The sequence below is a fragment of the Maniola jurtina genome, chromosome 10, assembly GCF_905333055.1.
Source record: "Maniola jurtina chromosome 10, ilManJurt1.1, whole genome shotgun sequence".
In the NCBI taxonomy this organism is placed as follows: domain Eukaryota; kingdom Metazoa; phylum Arthropoda; class Insecta; order Lepidoptera; family Nymphalidae; genus Maniola; species Maniola jurtina.
In genome coordinates this window covers 821,595-843,122 of record NC_060038.1, presented here as the reverse complement: position 1 = coordinate 843,122, position 21,528 = coordinate 821,595, and the positions used below count along the sequence as shown (strand labels likewise).

Below are 21,528 nucleotides of genomic sequence, written 5' to 3'. Positions count from 1 at the left end.
ATTATCTATCTCCACAGCCAAATCCGCCTGGTGGTTTTTGCGTGAAGGAGTAACAAACATACACACACACACGTACAAACTTTCGCCTTTATAATATAAGTGTGAAAGTGAGTGAAAGTGTGATATTATCTATACTTACTACCTATTTATAAATCCAATGTGTAACTTCCGTTCCAGATGAGGCGCTCACATGCAACGTGTGCGACCGGTCGTTTCCCACACGGCGTCAGCTCAGCGACCACCAACAGAAAAAAAGACATTTTGGGTAAGGTTCAATACCTAACCTATTAGTAGGTACTTATACCACTTAGGTGTGTAAGTTGAGAGGAACTAACATCAACCAATTACTTCAGAGGTCATGCCAGGCTTCTAACATTATCCGAAAAGGAATCTGGGTATTGGTTTCATGTCTTGCTATCCAAAAATCTTGGTACGCTTTTAGATAACGTAAGTTTTAATGTGCTTTAGGTCTCAGATTGGGAATACCACTGTGTCATCAGCACAGATGTCCGTGTGGAAAAGAGGTTGATAAGGCTAGCTTTTAGCTTTATTATATTTTCAATTAAAAAAAAAAATCGTAATAATATTAATCTTCTACTTACCATCAGAGTAGTAAGTCGCCTAGCCAGTCGCCAGATTAGTAAGAACGTCCGCCTCCTAATCGGAGGTCGGGGGTTCGATCCCGGGCACGCACCACTAACTTTTCAGTTAAGTGCGTTTTAAGTAATTAAATGTCACTCGCTTTAACGATGAAGGAAAACATCGTGAGGAAACCTGCATGCCCGAGAGTTCTCCACGTTCTCAAAGGTGTGTGAAGTTTGCCAATCAGTCCTTTCTCATTCTGAGAGGAGACATACGGGTCTCCACTCAGAATGAGAATCAGATTCCTCTGAGTAGTGGTCCGGCAATGGGTTGATCATCATGATGAAGGCTAGAAATATCGTTGTATTCGTTCCAGCTGCAGCGCATGCGACAGCCTGTTCCCCTCGCTGATGGCGCTGGAGCACCACAAGGAGGAGTTCCAGCACTGGAGCGACTCGTCGTGCTCGCACAGCGACAGCGACGACAGCGACGAGTGCCACGAGGACCGCCACCGCCTGCTCTAATGCCACCACCTCATTGTTGCCGGGGACCGCCCCGCCCAGCTGGGCACCTTCGTCTAGTCGCTAGTGTCTCTGACGGACTCTAGCCTGTACATGCGTGCGGGTAGATACGCAACACGCCCCACATCCTACATAGAGAGTAAGGTTGAAATCTATACAAAGCACTTTGACTTTGCCTTACACTTAACTTTCAATACGAGACAGATTTATGCCAGCTGTATAACGCTGTCTCGTTTTAACAGTGTCTTAAGTCTGAGCAGTCAAAGTGCGCTCTACAGATCTCAGCCTAAGAATAGATTTGACGAGCTGCGTATAATCGGGTAGACTTGCCCGCAGTACGCGACAGGTTGATATGGCAATCGGGGTACGAGGTGGAGGGACGCCCCACACAATATACCTACTTAATTATTATACGTAATCCCATACAGAAAACAGATATGAAAATCTCAGTGGGCGCTAACCATTTTAAGTCACCAACCAATCACAAACATGTTTTTTAAAAACATTCGAAATTCGAAAACATGGTATCGTTTTTGATTGGTTGGTGCCTCCAAAAGGGTACTGAATTTGTATGAGATTACGTAACAGAGATAGCGCTATACTAACTTCTTTCGAGTATAGCGCTGTCACTTTTTAATACGTTGAGTGCCCATACAGCCCACCCCCGCGGTGGTGGTGCTCATGTCAGATGAGTATAGATTATGTTCTAAGCATCATTGGTGGTATTTAGATTAGAGTGGGATAACAGATTATGGATAAGCATTTTACAAAATTATTTTTATTTCTATAAACTAATATTACATATCATTGGTGATACATATAAGGTTACAGTTGTTAAAATGATTATCATTAAAACCCCACTGAGGTTGAAATCTGTAGAACACACTTTGACTTTGCCGACTAAAACAAATATAAATTGTATTGTATAAGTCTGTCTTGTTTAAAGGTTCGATTTACATTGCTTTCAATGGAATGGAAGCGAATTTCTAAAATATTACATAGCATATTGACTTGTGCTCGTTTGGACCCGGATAGCTTAAGTTTTAAGGTCACGTAATTAATTATCACCAGTACATCATTGTTTGACAATCAGAAAGTGTACAATAGTACCCAATTTGAATAAATGACTTTGATTTTGACTTCTATCTTCACAATGTAAGCCACCAATTTCTACAGACAAAGAAAATTCCCACAAATTTTTCAATTGGGCAAGTTTGTGTTTTACATTGTGGAGATAAAAGTCAATATTATGCTATGGCATCCAATCCCTTTCACTGTAAATTGAGCTTTCAGTTCCAGTTAAAACGAGACAGTTATACAAGTGATATAACGCTGTCTTGTTTGAACAGTGTCTTGAGGCTGAGCAAAGTTAAAGTGGGCTTCATAGATCTCTCAGCTCAGCGTCCCACCCGTGATGCTCATGGCACCTAAGTAGTGCCCCTCAATTCAACTTAGGTGGCGTGGAAATTACTCCACCTAAGCCGGATTGAGGCGTGCAACTGGGCATAAAAAATTCCATGTAAAGTGCGCACAGAACAAATACACAGTCATATCTGAACACGGCGTATTTTTTAAAAGAATACTAGCCTTGTTAATCATGACTAATATTACCCTTTCCCCTCCAACTAAGCGTAAAGCTAGTGCTAGGAGTAGGTACGACAATAGTGCAACGGATGGGGTTTGAACTGCTGACATTTCGGTATTCAGTCCGCTTCTAAAGCGTTGAGCTATGAAGCCTTATACAGGGTATAACCAGAACGCTAGCAAAACTTAGCGTTATTATTATAATATTTATATATATCAACAACCATTTGCCTTAACTTGTAGTTAGTGATTTAGTATTTTTCAAAGCTGCATTGTATAGCGCGCAAAACTCGGGTCGATGCCCCACCTACGACACTGCATTAACTCAGAGTGGACTATTTACGCAACGTTCGTGGACCTCTAGTTTCAGTCAGATGTTTAATTTAAGAACAAGATATTGTGAACTTTTAAAAATACAGGATTTTTAAATTTTCATTTTCGAGTTCTTTTCTGTATCTTATCAGTAATTATCAGTACTATCACCAGTCTTCATTTTTACTAGCATTTGGTTACATCCTGATAATGAGGATTGGGTATTGTAAAAATAGATCTCAGCCGGGATGTTATGACCTGCGCAAACCGCTATGTTGCAACTTCAGACTTGACTGCTTGCTGTGCGCGCACTCACCACATTACTATACTACACTCGCAATAAATGAGTGGTAATCTGTATGTTCGTAGCGTACTCTACCCGCACTTCCCGTAGTTACAAAAAAACAAAGAATTGTGTCATCAGTTCCAAAGTTTATTAGATATAATAGTTGTAAAACAAATCAGTTATGGTTTTATATGTAAAAAGAGAAATAAATAAAGGAGACATATTTCTACTTAAAAGAAAAAAGAAACCACACAACTGTTACTTTTTTATTACAAATAATGTGTTAAAAGAAAAAACATCAGTAATTTATAACTGTCAATTTTATTGGTTTAGCAGTTTGAATAAATGAACTTTTGATGTTTAACGTATTCCGTTCCTACAAACTATGAACGTCCTACAAAATTGTCCAAAATTCGAACTCCCGTACATCTAATCAAAGATGAGAAATGTTAAACATAAACAAGTATCCGTAGAAACATATCAAAATACACTAGTTGCATTTACAATTCGTACCTAATAGTGGATTCGCTTGATACATTTTTGGGTGTTTTCGATACAATTTAATAAGGCACCTCTTCGTATAATTTGACGAGTGTGACGTCGTGCCACGCGGCCGCTCGCTCGCAACCGAACAGAACACATCGCGAACCGAGGACACATAAACTGAGCCGAGCGCCGCGGCCGGGGTGTCGTGACGGACGGATACGCGGCAGATAACATATTGGTCGCCCGTATCCGTCGCGCAAGCTATACGCCGAGGTGCCGCGTCCGTCAGGGAATCCACGAGCTCTAGTCCCGAAGCATGTCTGTACTCGCAGTGAAGTGATATCCCGGCAATAATGCATATCGCGGCATCGTTAGACTGATGTAGGTATCTTTGTAAATAAACATCGTAACGCTCCTAGCGGAGTTACGTTCCGATCGCTGCAGTTGTGAACTGTATTAGCTCGAATTTCGTATAGGCTAAGTGAAATCTTATAGAGTAGGTACATAATTTGTAATCGATATCTCGTTAATATTTTAATTCTGAGTGTCACGATAAATGTACCCCCGACCTCCCATCCGAGTGTGACAATTTCCTCATAATTTAGTCGTCGTATATGTAACGTCCCGACTAGTCATAGTATTTTTATAAATCGAATGTATCGCCTCGACGGTGTGACGTCTCGCCCGCGGCGGACGGGCGACTGTTTGTACAAATAAAATACGATTCCAATATGTACAGTTGTTTATTTGTGGTGGCGCGGGGCGCGGGGCGGGGGCGACGCCCGTAGTATCGTCCGGGGAGCGACGTACACGAGTGTAATTTCTCATATCGAATAATCAGGAATACAAATCACGAATCTTACAAAAGCATAATACGAGTAAGTCTAGGCTGGCGCGCCGCGGCCGCAGTCGGCGCGGGCCGGGGGCGGCGGGCGCGCTATATGTACGTAACGTAGGAGCCCGCGGGGCGCGGCCGGCGCCATTACGCCGTGCCGTTGAGCAGCGGCTCGGCCTTGGGCTTGGGCGCGTCGCGGCGCGGCTTGGGCGCGGCGGGCGCGGGCGCGCGCGGCTCGGGCGCCGCGCCGGCGGCGGGCGCTGCGGCCGCCGCGGGGGCCGCCGCCGCGCCGGGGCCGCTCACGCCGTTCTTCCACCCGCCACCTGCGGACCACACGCAACAAACCTCACTATACCGTATACTATAGTCTCACAGTACATAAGTACTCAGTGTAGGTTTTCCCATTGATGACATTAATAAAAAAAATTGACATGCCACCTAAATGTTCAATAATATGCTGGTTGATCGCGAAAAACTGCATCTAACATTGCTGCAATATCCATCGTTTTAATTGGCTGAATTTTTTATTGGTGGAACCTACACTAAGCATTTGGATTTTAGATGTACAGTGAGACTTCATAGTAGTGATTGTGAATATGGCGGTTACACTCAGCTCCATCAGCAACAAACATCGGCCAATGTCAAAAAGCGCATGAATTTAAAAAGACACTAAATGGTCTTGGTTAAGACAAATCCATTTAATACCTTTCTACAGTCACGCACCAATAAAAGAAAACATTGACCAACATTTGGCCCTAAGTGTAAACGGACCATCAGAGTTGATGTCAATATCGGCGTATCAAAACTCAACCAAACATAAGTTCAATATAATCTTTTTAATATTGAAATAGAAGTGAAAGTTAATTTAGTTTATGTTTTGTTATGCCTAAAGTTGACACCAATTCGAAGCTTGTGTTATCGAAAATTACAAGCATGTACAGTCCATCTAATTTAATAATGTCACTAAATTAAAATAATCTTCATGTTTTTAATGGAATCACTACCCATATTATAAATGCGAAAGGGTGTTTGTTTGTTGGTCTGTCGTTCAATCAAGTGTCAATGGATCGACGCGATTTTGTGCATGGATATAGGTTAAAAACCTGGAGAGTGACATAGGCCTCTTTTTATCCCGAAAAATTAAAGAGTTCCGACGGGATTTTTAATGACCTAAAACGAAAAGAAGTCGCGGGCATCAGCTAGTCTTAGATATACGACATTATTATATTAGATCTCAATTGGTGTTAAATGAAAGCTCGGTGCTTGAGCGTGATAAACCGACCGGCAGCTAATTCATACAAAGATGTACTTTCTCCTATAATCGTACATAAGATTTTCCGGAAGTGCTAATTCCAGCATATTTCTTCACTTCTTTTGAAGAAACAAGTGTAAATTAAAAATTTTCAACACCCCCGACAAATCATTTTCAAATAAATAATTATGTATATCTAGGCAACGTCCATCTTGACAGCTTGACATTTGTCAATTGACACTTGAATATTATGAACCTAAGGGTTATCTAACCTTCTTTTCTACAAGAAAACTAGAAAATAGCTGATAACTTTTAAACGGCTGAACCAATTTTTTTGGATTATAGCTAAGAACACTCTCGATCAAGCCACCTTTCAAACAAACAAAAGTAAATTAAAATCGGTTCATTCTTTTAGGCGCTACGATGCCACACAGATACACAGATACACAGATATACACGTCAAACTTATAACACCCCTCTTTTTGGGTCGGGGGTTAAAAAAAGATAAACGAATTAGCATGACTAAGTGATTATATCCCATATAGGATTTTTATGTTTAAACGGTAAAAGGTAAACGGGCACTGAAGTATGGAAACCATACCCACGGCGGACACAAACGAAATTAACAGTATATAATACTCATATACGGCTCTGTAGATCTACACTGACATAGGTCGCGTTGTTGTGGATCATGGGAAAAACTGAAATAATTTTTGTACTTACCATGACAGAAAAGCTATTGATTTATACTCTTTTCAATGTTCAATAACTTTTTTACCCATCGATTTTGAATCAAATACTTATACAGAAAGGTTACAAATATTATCATTGATTTAAATCTGTTTTGGTCCATGTCCGCAACTTTTCGCAAAGGCGGGTCCAAAATGCCCGATTACCTTTACAAATTTTTTTACCGTATAATCTTCAAGTATTCGGAAAATATATCTCCATATGAACTTAGCTTCATGATTTTATAAATACTATATTATGTACACATTATATCCTACAGTTTTCAATCTGAAAATCTTACATCATATGACAGTTAAACTTGATGGCATGCAACATACCTATTACATTACTGTTCTACAAACTATATATATAAGTTTAAAACCATGCTTGTATTCGTAAGTAAGGAAGCCAAAAAATATTTATGGCAAGTAAATGATAATAATGTAGACATGATATAATCGAACAAGTTACGAATATTATAGGTAAGTAGGTATCCCTCCCGCCGAAGGGAGTTCCCGCTAGATTACAGTGTGGGGTTATTCAAGCGGGGTGGACCAATAAATTCCTTAAAAGTCGGCAACGCATTAGCGGTTCTGCAAATGTTCATGGGCGGTGGTAATCACTTAGCACCAGGTGACCCACCTGCTCGTTATTATTATATTATTGCTCGCTATTTTTTAGGGTTCCGTACTACAAAAGGAAAAGGGATCCCTTATGGGATCACAAATCAAGAAACCCTATGAGGTTCTTCCCGTTGACCTACAATCATGAAATTTGGCAGATAGGAAGGTCTTATAGCACAAGTAAAGGAAAAATCCGAAAACCGTGAGTGCGTGGTTATATTACAAAAAAAATGTGTTCACAAAAAATTTACTAAATCACATATAGATGCGCTGTTGTCATTAACTTGCAGTATTGCGCATAAAAATGTTAAAACATTTTGTACGATGGTACGGAACCATTCGGAGTCCGACTCAGACTTGACCGGTTTTTAGGGTTCCGTACCTCAAAAGGAAAAACGAAACCTTTATAGGATCACTTATTTATTAGTATAGATGCTTTGCAAAAGCGTTGTGTAAATGTATGCGCGAGTGCGTTAACTTGAAAGCATGTCAAAGGTAAGCGCCTATGTTGTTTCGTGTATATGACAGATTAAGAATTTCGATTCGAATAAAATGATCAGAGTATATGTGTATGCATGAAAAAGCGGTGACAGCCTAGTGATAGAGATATACGACGCTCTCCTTTCCCGGGGTCGGAGCTTCGATCCCGGGCTCGAACCTCTAACTTTTCGAAGTCAAATGTCAAATCTTCAAATTGGGTTTAATTGCAGACTTTCTGATTGTCAACTGCTGAATTTGCAATGTGTGTTTTAAAGTAATTAAATATCACTTGCTTTAACGGTGAAGAAAACATCTTGAGAAAACCTAAGTACAAGCCTGAGAGTTCCCCATAATGTTCTCACAGCTTTTTTTTTTAATTTATAGACTAGCGCTTGGTTGCAATCAGACCTGCTAGTAGTCTGTAAATTTAGCACTTGGTCAGCGTGGTGAACTATGATCTTAAACCATTCTCATAGTGAAAGGAGACTCGTGCTCAGTAGTGGGCCGGTGACGGGTTGATGATGATGATGATGTATGCGTGTGTAGTGTACCTTGCCGCCTCCGGCGCCGGCGCCGGGCGTTGGGCGCGTCTCCCGCGGCGCCCCCTTCCTCCGAAGACGCGGACTCTGCACACCACAGTCATCACTCGACCCCTCCCCACTATTCTACCCTAACCTAAACCATTGCCCAACCCATCCTCTTATCGTGGCTAAACCATCTCGTTCACTCTTATTATGGCCAAGGAGATGCCGCGATCGTTCGATCCCATTCACTTTCTTGCCATTTATATCCCATCACAACCATCCATTAAGAAGCTTCGCTTGAAAAATCCTGCTCCAAATAAGCCCTAAGCCCAACATAAGAATATTATGCTACTTCTAGAATCTATACTACGAACTATACGCACATTCCTTAGGAAAAATATAAAAAAAAAATTGCAAGCATAAATCATGTTTCTAAATAAAAATATATATCGAAAATTGCGGAACCGTCAGGATTCGAACCTGCGTCTTCCCGGGCATCAGGCCCGCGCGCGTGCTTTCTAGGCCTAACGTTGAAATCTATAGAGCGCACTTTGACTTTGCTTACACTTAAGTTTCAGTTAAAACGAGACAGATTCATGCCAGTGGTATAATGCTGTCTCGTTTTAACAGTATCCTAAGTTTTTGGGCTGGGCGTTGATGAGTCAGTCAGTGTGTCAGGATTTTTCTTTTTATATATGTATTAAACGATTTTTCAAACTTTACAATCAGACACTAATAAAAGTTACGCGTGTCCGCGAGTATCAAATACTGTACTAATTAAAATGTATAACATAAATAGGGAGCCAAAAACAAAAAAATAATTCATATAACCAACACATAATAAATACTTAAATAACATAAATATTATAATAGAGTAAGATAACTACACACTACATTTTAACTAGCACATTCAGTAATATTTTCAGATTTAAATATCACATGTAAGGTCCGATATCCACCTAAGCGAAGATAGGCTAAGATATGTTCAGTAGCCAGTAGCTCGATTGCGGTAAAATGACAGCTACAATGTCATGATCGCAATCATCTCTGATTGGTTGACGCTCGCTCACTATTGGCTACAATGCATTGTTGCAACAAGAATACCATAAATTCAGCTAACCACGATTGCGATTGTAATAATTGATGCAGTTTTCCTGCGATCGAGCAGCTGATTATATTATTGATAGATGACGTGATCATTTTATTGACGTCATAATGAATCAGGATACCGGAGCTTAGTTGAGTTGATGAGGTTATGTAACCTAAACATGGCAGTATAGTCCTTGGCGATGTTTATGGCCGCTCTATGAGTCTATAGCCACGTTATGCGCGCCACGCACAGGTATCAGCGGGACGTGGCGCATGGTTCAGAACGATCGTAAAGATCGTCGAGGACTATAGCTGTAGTACAGAGGTTCTATTTCACGAAGACCGTTTGGCTGTTTGAGTGCATACGTACAAATTGTTCGAACGCGACCGGTACGTTACGCACACAAATGCGGTAACGCAAAGTCTAATCAGTGCACTTACTAGTATAGTCAGCAACAAAGCTAGATTTGCACCTGCCCATAGTCACTTGTACTGGCGGGTGCAAACCTAGTTTTGCTGCTGACTGTACAAGCCAGGCCGAGTAGTCACGGTGAAGTAGAACAAGTACAGTAGAGGCGGTAAGTGGGGACGTACCTCTGTCGGCGCTGGACACGTCCTGGCTGTCGAGCACCGAGCTCTCGTCGTCAGTCTGCCTTCGCCGGTCGTCGCGGCGCCGACCGCTCTGCAAGTCACAACCATCTCATTCCACCACATGCCATTTAACTTGCAAACTGTTACTCTGTGCGGCGTTTTTAGGAAAAAAGGCACTTTATAGGATCACTTTGTTGTCTGTCTGTATGTCTGTCAAGAGGGCCTAGAGGGCACTTTCCGTTGACCTAGAATCATGAAAAAAAAAAGGGTAGGTCAGCACAAGTAAAGAAAAAAATCCAAAAACCATGAATTTATCATTAGTCATAGTCATTTAATATTCATAATATACGTTATACGTCAATAAATAGATAGATTAAATGCAAAGAGGGGTAACACCCCTCCCCCTTAATTAACACCCTTTTAAATTTTAAACTCCGTTATGTTTTGACGTTATTGTCGATAAGCTTGTGGAGTCAAAAAGGCACCCCCGGGAAAAACGCCAAGAGCAAGTGCTAGGAAGCTTTCCCGCGATTCGGCCTATATAACTGAGAGGTTAGGGGGCCATGGGAGGTGGAGGGAAGACATATTGCAGCAACAGCTACTCACTGCGTCCCGCGCGTCGCGGTTATCACGCGTGTCGCGGCTATCGCGTGCGTCGCGACTGTCGCGGTTGTCGCGGTTGTCACGGGTATCGCGGTTGTCGCGCGGGGGCCGCGGGTGTGGCCGCCCGTTCTCTAGCGGGACACGCCTCTCTTCACCACGACGCTCACTCGATCTGCACCATGCAATACCAACATTTAATAATATAACAAGCAACAATCTTAGAGAATTATCTCATTAGGATACCAATGGTGGCGCAACCAGTCGCGCTACCAACAAAATGTATACAGCTCTATGGAGGGTACCTTACCTTGTATGTATAGAGCTATTTGGCGTCTCACTGGCATAAAATCCGCCATCAAGACGAATCTTAATCGTAACTGACTTGGAGTTTCTTGCTTGGTAGTTCAAGACACCTCGGTGGCGCCACCAGTGAGATATTGGCTAATAACAGCAGTGAGTCACCTGTTGGGCCGCGGCGGACGCGCGCGTCCCCGGTACGAGCCGTCGCCGCGCTCCTCAGTCCGGTCGCCCAGCTCGGGGGTGGTTCGTCGCCCGCCTGCAACACCACACTCCAGCATGAGTGACTGATGGTTCACCAGTCACCTCTGTGTCGCAGTTCACGACACTTACAACCATATTCTAAGTCGTATCCTCGACTCGACTCAAGCTCACTGAGGCGTTTTTATATTCTAAGTTATTCTAACTGACAGAAACTGAAACGAACGAACACGGCGATGAGCCAAAATTTATTGGCTGGACAGCGCGTCTCATGAGTGAACCTATTGTGTCGGGCTTTTAAGGCCGATTATTATTATCAGCCCTAGCACATACTATGGTCTATTTGGGCTGCAAATTGCAAACACCAGTCTCCGTTTTTATCTAGTGCTTTGGTCTACAAAATTTGGTGCAAAATGTTCACTTTTCATTAAGTCTGTAATAAAAAAAATCTCCAACTGTGTAGAGCCGTACGTACCAGGCGGGTATCTCTGTTGCGGCGGGCGCGGGCGACGCGCGCGGGCTGCGGGCGCGCCTCGAGGCGGAGGGTAGGACGACGTGCTGCCTCCCATCACCACTCGGAGCTGTTGGTCAATCTCCAGCTTTTCCGCGCGAAGCTGCTCCACCTCCTGCGTGCAACACACAAAATAAGTTAATAACCTCAAATACTTCCCCTCCCAGACAATTTCCCTGGCGCAGTGGACTTATGAATCTGCCACAAATCGATTTTGTCAATTGACAAAATCGATCTGGCGGTTGAGAAACAGGCCCTAAGTATAAAAATTAAGATAATAAGGAAAATATGCATACACATTACACAGGGATCTCCTTATTTATTATTCAAGCGTCAGCTAAGCTAAAGACAAAACTCCTCTCTATCAAGGAGATAGCACCTAGAAAAGACAATGTCACTAACTAACCTTGAGATGCGCCACGTGGTACTCGACGAGCACTTTAGCGTTGGCGATGTTCTCTCTCGTGCCCACGAACACGAAGGGCACCATGCCCTCCTCGCGCGGCGCCGACGGCTGCGGCTCGTTGTCACCCTCCACCTTCACCTGCAATTCACGGATCATTAAGAACAATTCGTAGAACCTGAGTAACCGACATAGTTCAATGGGTTGCAAAGCTGAAGTGGCAATGGGCAGGGCACACCGACTCGCACACGAAGGGTTTCGTACTATCGTACAAGACATGCAGTGTTGGACATAAAAATTGGGACACCAATGTTATTCGGTTTTTCGAACTATGTGGCCTGTCCATTACCACGTCAGCTTCAGCTGACTGGCAAAACTAACAGCCATATGTAAAGGAAGAGCGCAAATGAGAGAGCAACTCACGCGCACAACGCCGCTCTTGTCGACGATCTCCTGGATGACCTTGCCGTTCTTGCCGATGACCTTGCCCACCAGCGCGCGCGGCACTTTGATGCTCTCCTCCGCGTACTCCAGCAGCGACCGAGCCGCGCGCACCGCCTCCGCCGACTGCAACAATACAGACGTTATACCTCTATGTCATGACCTCGATAGTGCAGGAGGTGAAGACCTCGCGCGCGTCAAGAGTGACCTCACCCCTCCACAGATCATGAAGGTGCAGGAGACCTCCTCAAGCTCGATGTTGGTGAAGCCGGCCACCTTGGACGCCTGCTGGATGTTGGCGCCGTGTGAACCGATGTCCAGCCCCATCGGGCGTCGCACGCGTTAACGGTGACCTCACCTCTCCACAGATCTTGAAAATGCACAAGACCTCCTCCAGCTGGATATTTGTGATGCTGGCGGCCTCCTTGCGCGCCTGTTGGATGTTGGTGTCTTGCGTGGCGATGGCCAGCCCCATCGAGCCTCGCGCGCGTTAACGGTGACCTCACCTCTCCACAGATCTTGAAAATGCACAAGACCTCCTCCAGCTGGATATTTGTGATGCTGGCGGCCTCCTTGCGCGCCTGTTGGATGTTGGTGTCTTGCGTGGCGATGGCCAGCCCCATCGAGCCTCGCGCGCGTTAACGGTGACCTCACCTCTCCACAGATCTTGAAAGTGCAGGAGACCTCCTCCAGCTCGATGTTGGTGATGCCAGCCACCTTACGCGCCTGCTGGATGTTGGCGCCGTGCGTGCCGATGGCCAGCCCCATCAAGTCTTCGCGGACCTGGAACTCATCCGAGTAGCTGCAAGCAAACAAACTTACGTACAGGATGTGCCAATCTTGATAGCTACTCTGAACATAGCCGCATTCTTAGGCGAAGGTTAACACCATATACATCCTCGCCGCACTTCAGCAAACTAGGAGCAAGTTCGAATTCACCGCGAGTTCAGAGCGGCTACTGTCCAGCTCAAACAAAATGTTAGTTGGGACGAGAAAACCATCAGTATATCAAATTGTAGCATCACTGTTGTGGTGTAATAATAGTGATATGTGGTGTGACAGAATAATAGCAGCGAATTAGTATGTACTACTCTGCCAACAACTCTGCACCCCAGTGGAATGCATTCCTCCCACTCGTTTGCTACATTTCTCGTCTTCTTCTGTGAGGATGTTGCAGGTCCAAAAATTCCCTGTATCACTTCGACCGTCTCTGATCCATTGTGATCGCCACCGATTTAAAAGTTCCTGAGCTACTCTAATTCCTGACAGGAATTAGAGTAGCTTTCTCAGGGTATTTATCTCTTATTCGCTTGCATTGTGATTCCCGCTTAATCAAGATCTGGTGCAATGTTATATAGAGGAAGCAGTACTGGTACAGAACGGTACTGGTTTATATGTTTCTATAGTTTACACATTCAAAGTCAGGGTGATTCATAAAATACAATGTGACTTACCCTCCCTGGTTGTGTATTTTAGTGGATTCCAGCTGCCTCGCGGCCTCTTCAGTCTTTTTAAGTAATAGCAGCTTTTGCGTTAAGTTTCTGCAATGTAGAAAATAGTATTTGTTTATTTATATCAAATAAGGATCAAAATTATGTGTAGGTCAATTAATAATTATAATATATCACTAGAAGATGATTTTTTTTTTTCTTTAAATCTGGCTTTACTCTGATTAGCCAATGTCAAGTTTGTGATATTTTCAAGTTATTGAATTTATACAAGTATGGACTCCGTCTGCGCCGGCGCCCGCCGACATACGCGCGGCGCCCCTTTAGAGCGCTTCCCAGTCAGTTCCACCATCAAAAAACACCAACTAACACAAAAACCAGCCACTCTTAACAAAAAAAAAAAACACTCCAAACAAGCACAGCACGCGCGCCAGCAAACGCCATCGCAGACGAAGTCCTAGAAGATGATTGAAACTTAGTTTACACTCATTTAAGTTTTTTTTTAATCTTGTAAGGTCTCTTTCCAGCATAAAAAGTAGCAAGTCCATGCAAACTATCTCTGCAACTACAATTTGGTTTTCTATATGGATATACTCGTAGTAAAGGCCTGAAGAGTAACATAGGCTATTGGTTTTTGCAGGTAAAGTTAAAGGCCTGGAGAGTAACATAAGCAACCTTTTATCGTGGACAAAAAGAGTCCCCAGGATCATTAAAATCCTTAATTCGGGACTATCATCTGTTTTTTGTTTGAATTAAATGTTGGAAACCTTATACTACCACCACGGCAAAAGTTTCTTCACCGCTAGCCCTGTAGCTTCCTGATAATGTTAGCACAGACGTCGCACAGCCAGTGAGTCTGCTGGCTGCGCAACTGGGGCCGCAAGTGTTACTCGGCAAGTGCGATCCCATTTTAGTGCTGGTATGTTAGATTACATATTGTAGAATATTTTTTTGTTTTCATTGCATTTTCCAGTCCGCGCAGGAGTGGCGCTTCCCCTAATCCCTTAAAATCTTTAGGTAGTTTACGCTTTATTATATCTGAATTAACTATTAGCACAAGTTAAAATAGCAATGTCAGAGACAGACTAGAGATAGAAAGTCACGCCACGATCGGGGACGTACCACACCAGGGCCGATCAGAAACTCCTCGAGTAATACCAGAGATAGTCACCTGAAGTGCATCTCCTGCAGCATCTGCGCGCGCTTCTGGGAAGTTTCGCAGCGCGAGACGACGGCCAGCACGCCGCGCTCGGGGACATACCACACCAGGCCCGCTCCGATCGCCTTCTGGAACTCCTTGTGCGCGTTTTCCACCTTCGCGCTGTGGAGCATACCAAGGCTGCAATACAACAACACTTAAAGTAACTATGCAAGAGGACACAATACGAGTGTATCAGGTTATATTTTATCTTCTCTATACATCTACTTTATATAGGGGTTGTAGAGGAGACAAATGCTATCTAATGAGAGTGTTCTTCAAAGGCAACAGGTTCCTTTAGTAAAAGAGAATTTTCAAATTTTAATTCCAATTTTAAAATTGTTTTTATGTGGCTTTTTGTGTTTTTATGTAACTGTTTAACTCACGATGGGTGTCATAGTCATCTTGACTAATACACAATTTTTTTTTTTTTTTTAAATTATATGGATTAGCGCTTGGCTGCAATCAGACCTGCTAGCAAGTGATGATGCAGCCTAAGATGGAGCGCGCTTGCCTAGAAGTTGCCTATTCACTCTTGACTTGAAAGTACCCGTATTATAGGTGGAAGGGAAAACTGACGCCGGAAGGGCGTTCCATATCCTAGCGGTTCGAATTAGGAAAGAGGAAGCAAATCGTTTCGTACGTATTCGAGGAATTTCGACTACGTACGGATGCAGACCTTGACGATGCCTGGCAGTACGATGGTAGAAAGGTGAAGGAGGAAATTTTTTTTTTTGAAAAGAGTTTAGACCAGATTTCTTGCTGGACAGATGAAATACTCACTAGTCCTTGAGCTCGTCCGGCACGGCAATCTCAAACTTGTGGAAGGTGGTCTTGTCGATGGGCGTCTTGGGCGTCTTGACGCGCAGCCGGTCCTTGGGCACGATCTCCGTGTAGCAGTTGTCCCACTCCAGGTACTCGATCACCAGAAACTCCCCCCTCATCATCTACGGACAAGGGCACAGGCTTCATATACAACCTCCTAACCCCTGCGTCGCTCAGCGCGCTATGTTGGGTATTACTGTCAGGAGGAAATTCCCAGGAGAACAAAAGCGACCGACATAGCTCAAAGGATTAGCAAGCTGAAGTGGCAATGGGCAGGCCATGTCTGTCCCAGAACCGACGGCCGTTGGGGCAGACGTGTTCTGGAGTGGAGACCGCGTACCGGTAAGCGCAGTGTGGGACGACCTCCAGCCCGCTGGACCGATGACCTGAAGAAGGTAGCGGGGAGCGGGTGGATGAGGAAGGCGAAGGACCGTGTTTGGTGGCGCGCTCTTGGAAAGGCCTATGTCCAGCAGTGGACGCTTACAGGCTGATAGAATGGGAAACCCCTGCAAATTTCTTCTTTCATTGTAGTTGTATTCCTTCATTGCTGAGTTTTGTGACTCCTTTTCCATTAATCACATAATGGCAGAAGTTCTCTGGGATAATAATGCGGTGGGTTCCCAGATCCTTGCGCATACATCTCACTAAGAGATTTCGATTGTTAGGTTTATAGTTATTATCAGATGTTAATGATGGCTTAACGTATTTTTACCAATATGGAAAATAAAGTATAGCAACACTTGTTCAGGGTATTCCCCGCCTTGTTGAAACAGTTTTCTAAGCATAAACAATTACGTAGTTAAAGCTCAGTAATCCCATTGTACGAATTAGCTGTAAAAAGAACCAACACTTTTTAGAGTTCTGTACCCAATGGGTGCCAACGGGATCCTATTACTAAGACTGCGATGTCCGTCCGTCAGACCGTCTGTCAGCGGGCGTCTCGTGAACCGTAATAGGTAGAGGGTTGAAATTTTCACAGGTGTATTTCTACAGCAAAAGCTACTTAAAATGGCCGCCATGCAAATAAAAAAGTAGTGTTATATCTTGTACCTAACGCTTAGTGTACGAGTTCGACTCGCACTTGACCGTTTTTTCATTTCATTTATTTGCTTTCACCTACACTAACATTAAGTTAACAGTAAGTTTGTAAGTTTGGATGTCAGGGGGTAATCTCCGGAACTATTGAGCCGATATTGAAAATACTTTCACTGATGGATAACTACATTATCACAAAGTGCTATGGGTAAGCTACAAATAATTATATCACATGGACAAAGTCGCGAGCAAAAGCTACTTCCTCTTCTTGTTTTGTGGCTTTTTGTACTGTGATGAGCAAAATCTAGTCAAGGTTTTTTGACAAAGACAACGCCGTCAGAAGTACCTCAAGTGCGCGACAGGTCGAGATGACAACTGGGGTATGAGGCCCGCGCTATCCCGCACCGGGTTAGCGCGGGGCTATACATGCAAATGCAAATTATGCAAGTTTTTAAAATGTATAATTTTTTTGACATAAGAATCGATTTTAAGTTTGATTTTAAGATAGAGTTAGTTTTGGAGTTAGACTGCTTTTATTCAAATAGCCCGAAGCATTTTAAAACAGTTCAGTGATAAATATTAGGTAAAATGGGTCACATTCGGTCTATTTTTCAAGAATTCTTCTCATGGGATCTGTGTCTATCATGTTTAATTAATTGCGTGCTATATCCAGCCACTAAGTATATTTTTAGGGTTCCGTAACTAAAAAGGGAAAATCGGTAAAGTGCGAGCCAAACTCGCACACCAAGGGTTCCGTACCGTCGTACAAGAAATATACATTTTAATTATTTAGATTTTCGTGGTGGTCATTTTTAAATTTTTATTATTGGTTATACCAGCCATAGAAATAGATGTTCTGTGAATTACGATTCACTAGATACAGCCGGCTGACAGACAGACGGACGGACGGACGCACGGATAGCGGAGGCTCAGTAATAGGGTCCTTTTGGCACCCTTTGGGCACGGAATTCTAAAAAGCAACCCTAGGATCGTTTCGTTGTCCGTTAGTCTGTCTGGTCAAGGGCCTTTTTCTCACGAAGCGTGGAGGTATTACGTTGAAAATATTAGGACCAAATACTCCGTCTACAGCCTCTTAGAGCTGAAAAAACACTATAAAAAAATACGGATATTTACGCTGCATATTTTGACACTCGCAAATAAATCAAAAGATATAGGTTACTTCTCCTTGACCTAGAATCACGAAATTTGGCAAGCAAGGTTTTACAGCACAAGAAAAAGAAAAAATCCCGAAAATCTTTAATTTGTAGTTACATAATATCATATATTTTTTTCGGATTGCAAAGGTACATTTGCAATTGGAGAAAATTTAAGCAAAAAAAACTAAACATATCTCGAACTCTCGGTACGTGAGTTCGACTCACACTTCGCAAATTCTTTATTTTATTAATACTATATGGAAATATCTTTCGAGTGATTTATTGAAAGACAGCGAAGTTTTAATAAAGGCTTGGACAGACGCAAAGCGGGTCGGAAATGGCAGGACATCACACTGAACGCGCGCGTACTCGTGTACGATTTGTAATGCAAGCTGTGTAAAGTAGGTACACGACTGCATGAGCGCGGCACCTAAGCACATTTCTCAACAGTAAGTTTTATTACAATAAAATAACTTAAAAACAGTGAGAGACATGTCTCATTTGAACTCTACCTTCAGGTTACCTTCTTACAGGTTTCCATAAAACAAACGTATTATGCCTACTATTATTGTTCTAGATCTAAAACTAAGATAGATATTGATTTATCTCTCCATTATCTATGTCCTAAAAGATTAGTAAAATCATATTTATTTTGATAGTTATATTATGGCCCTTGAAACATATTTATTTGAAGCCTTTTGAGGAAGCTACATGCACAAATAAACCCATGTCGGAAAACATAATAGTAAAATACAATAAAACAGTTTGCAATGAATTTCTTTGTTCACACATTACACACCTCGTTCTTGAGTATGTTCTGCTTGCAATGGAATTCTCTCACACTCTACTTGGAGGACCATGGAGAACACTCTTAAGTCTAACCTTAAAGAGTTGTGGCATGGATGGAATGTTCAATCGAACCAATTTGAAAGGTTACTTCAAATATTTTTTTTATTAAATAAAAAGTCTCACATTTTGTTTTATAATGTTTGATGACCTCAAGCTTTGTAAGACATTGCCCCCAGGTTCAATGTACTTGAGTCAATTAGACAATGTGATTTGATAAAAAGGTATAGATCATTTTTAACAACTATTATGAATTTAAGCAATCAAAACACCAATTAATAATTAATTAATTACTGCTATTATGAACCACTATACTATTTCAAAATATTTTAAAGATGCAGTCTGCTTGTTTAAAAGGAAAAGCTGACTGATTTATCAACACTGGAGTCCTCCCTAGCTCTGAAGCTGAAAAATATAATTTCAAACCCTAAACAGTTTAAAGATCTGATTTCCCAAAAGTAAAAATTTGAATAATTCGGGTTATCTGCCAGACTTCTGAGAAATTGCTTCCTTTTTTTTAAATGTTTTCTTTTCTTCACAGGAAACATTTTCTACATTTTACTAAAAACAAACACCATCCAAAAAACAACATACAAAAACAAAATCCTAGTAAACAATAAAATATCAAACAAAAATTGTTTTTAAAATCTGTAGGAATTCAGATTTTCCAGGATAACTACTAACTCTAAGATCCAAACTAAATATGACTTTTGTCAAAATTAATAAAGCAGATGGGCCATGAAAAGGTAACAGACGGAAAGACACATACTTTTGCATTTATAATATTAGTATAAATTTAATTATGTAATTGTTGAATCTTTAGACAAAGAAAAAAAAATTTTAAAAGAATAGTGATTTATCTTCAGTCATTTAAATACTTAAAGCTGTTTACTCTTTTACTAAATATAATCTAAATAAAAATATTATAAGTAATGTTAAGAATATTTCAGAAAGGTTCATTATTATATTAAAGCTGTTTATTCTTTGTACTATTACACATATTGTGTCAAAAATACAAAATATAAAATGGGTACAATAAGCAAATAAAGTGCATGATGCTAATTATATAGACCTGTTCCTATGTTCTGACATGTAGGGGCTGAAATACAGGTTTCTTTTGTGCCTGAGATTTGCAAATTTCTTTGTGACATTGTCAATAGGTAGTGCAGCTTGTAATTTAGATGACCTATAACTTTAACTTAAAGCAAATCTTGATCAGGGCCATTGCAAATGTTTAATGTAAGGTACATTAAACATTGATGAAGATTAACATAACTTTCTAAGTGTCAATAATTTGTTCATTGTTGAAATAAAACATCTGTAATACTATACCTTGATATTTGCAGTCCACCACCCACATGCTTCCTTCTCGTTTGACCTCGCGAATACTTCCACCTCTTGGTTTTCCACGAACTCTGTTTGTTTGCCAGTATCCTTAGGTGGTAAGAACACTTGGGAAAACGGAAACTTCGATTCCGGTTGCCAGCTGAAACAGAGTACTCCATGTAAATAACGTTCTCGCCGACAATGTAACGTGAAAAATCAAAAAAATATTAACTCACTCATTTTCAAAGGTTACGAGAACCTCGTTGTCGAGCACGTCGGTGACAATGGCCTAAAAATATAGAAGAATTTTAGAAGTGATGATCCAATAACTTGGTAATGCGATAGATATAAATAATTTTTTGGGTCAAACTGTGAAAATGCACGCGACGAAATTGAATACCACAAAGCTTTCTTCGGTTTCGCAATCACGTCTACGAAGAAGAAAAGCAGTTAAGAATAAAACACATGGAAAATTCACGCCCTGTCAGTCGGACATGGCGTCCATTCCAGCCGCGATGATCTTCCCGGAAAAATATTTTTGTAAGTATGTGACAAAACTCAAAAACGATGGCTCGATATAACTGAATATATAAATCACTAATAAAAATTACGCGTTTTACGTACAACTCAAACGTACTTCACAATTTACAAACCTTATAATAAGCACCATTTTCACCGTACACCTCGACCGACAAATCCTCCATTTTGGTTTGAAAGCGTATTTGGCGTTTTCAGAGCGAGAATGAAGCTCGATCAAAAACTGATAGCCAATCACCGTCGAGAATTCACACAGTAGACAATTATTTTACTTTTTTTGATGCTGGCAACGCTGGCCACATATAATTTCAAAGCAGATTAGATAAAAATCGGTAAAATCGTAGATTAGAACCGGTTGAACCGTAAACGTGTGTTCAGTTTAAAAAGGGAATTCCCGTGACAGTTCAGTACAGGGAGTTCAGCTTTTTATATTTTTTCTCGTGCATAGCATATAGATAAGGAATCGTGATGACTGTGAGGCTTAGATAGAATCATTATAACTAATATTATATCATGTCGCAGCATAATGGTATACACCGGGTGTTGGTCATATCCCTCAAGGATATGGCTAAATCCCGCGAGATGTTAAAACGCCAGTTTACTACACAATCTAGTAATATCATACTGAGCATAGTTTAGTGACCGGTTTAACACCCGTTAATATTAAGGTAATTATCCAATAGAACCTAAGTGCCCGGCATTTAGGTTGTCTTGGATAGTATTATCATTATCTATCAGTAGTGCATTTTTGGAGGAAAGCAGTTGGCAGCACTGTTGATGCTGTTGACATTGCTACTATATGTGAC

At 41.7% G+C, this 21,528-nt stretch overlaps 2 protein-coding genes across 5 annotated transcripts in view; one reads left to right on the top strand and one right to left on the bottom strand.

Moving 5' to 3' along the window:
- LOC123868939 overlaps positions 1-1,189 on the top strand; it is a 110,703-nt gene extending 109,514 nt beyond the window's left edge. For both annotated transcript variants that reach the window (XM_045911636.1, XM_045911637.1), the window contains 2 exons: positions 178-265; positions 959-1,189. In XM_045911636.1, coding sequence (XP_045767592.1) covers positions 178-265; positions 959-1,106 — 236 coding nt within the window. In that variant the 3' untranslated portion in view covers positions 1,107-1,189. The remainder of the gene's footprint in view (positions 1-177; positions 266-958) is intronic.
- A 2,222-nt stretch (positions 1,190-3,411) lies between these two features.
- On the bottom strand, positions 3,412-20,949 carry LOC123868929 (fragile X mental retardation syndrome-related protein 1). Of its 3 annotated transcripts, none has more exons than XM_045911613.1 (15): positions 20,839-20,949; positions 20,422-20,474; positions 20,192-20,345; positions 15,780-15,943; positions 14,970-15,137; positions 13,805-13,891; positions 13,005-13,152; positions 12,333-12,476; positions 11,913-12,050; positions 11,471-11,621; positions 10,960-11,053; positions 10,501-10,669; positions 9,898-9,985; positions 8,242-8,316; positions 3,412-4,929 (listed from the first exon to the last, which is right to left on the bottom strand). In XM_045911613.1, exons 1-15 carry the CDS (start codon positions 20,887-20,889, stop codon positions 4,754-4,756), a joined length of 1,860 nt encoding a protein of 619 aa, XP_045767569.1. In that variant the 5' UTR covers positions 20,890-20,949; the 3' UTR covers positions 3,412-4,753. The 3 variants fall into 3 exon arrangements, with proteins under 3 accessions (XP_045767569.1, XP_045767570.1, XP_045767571.1); XM_045911614.1 differs by having other exon boundaries at positions 14,970-15,119; XM_045911615.1 differs by lacking the exon at positions 8,242-8,316.
- Between the last annotated feature and the right edge of the window lie 579 nt (positions 20,950-21,528).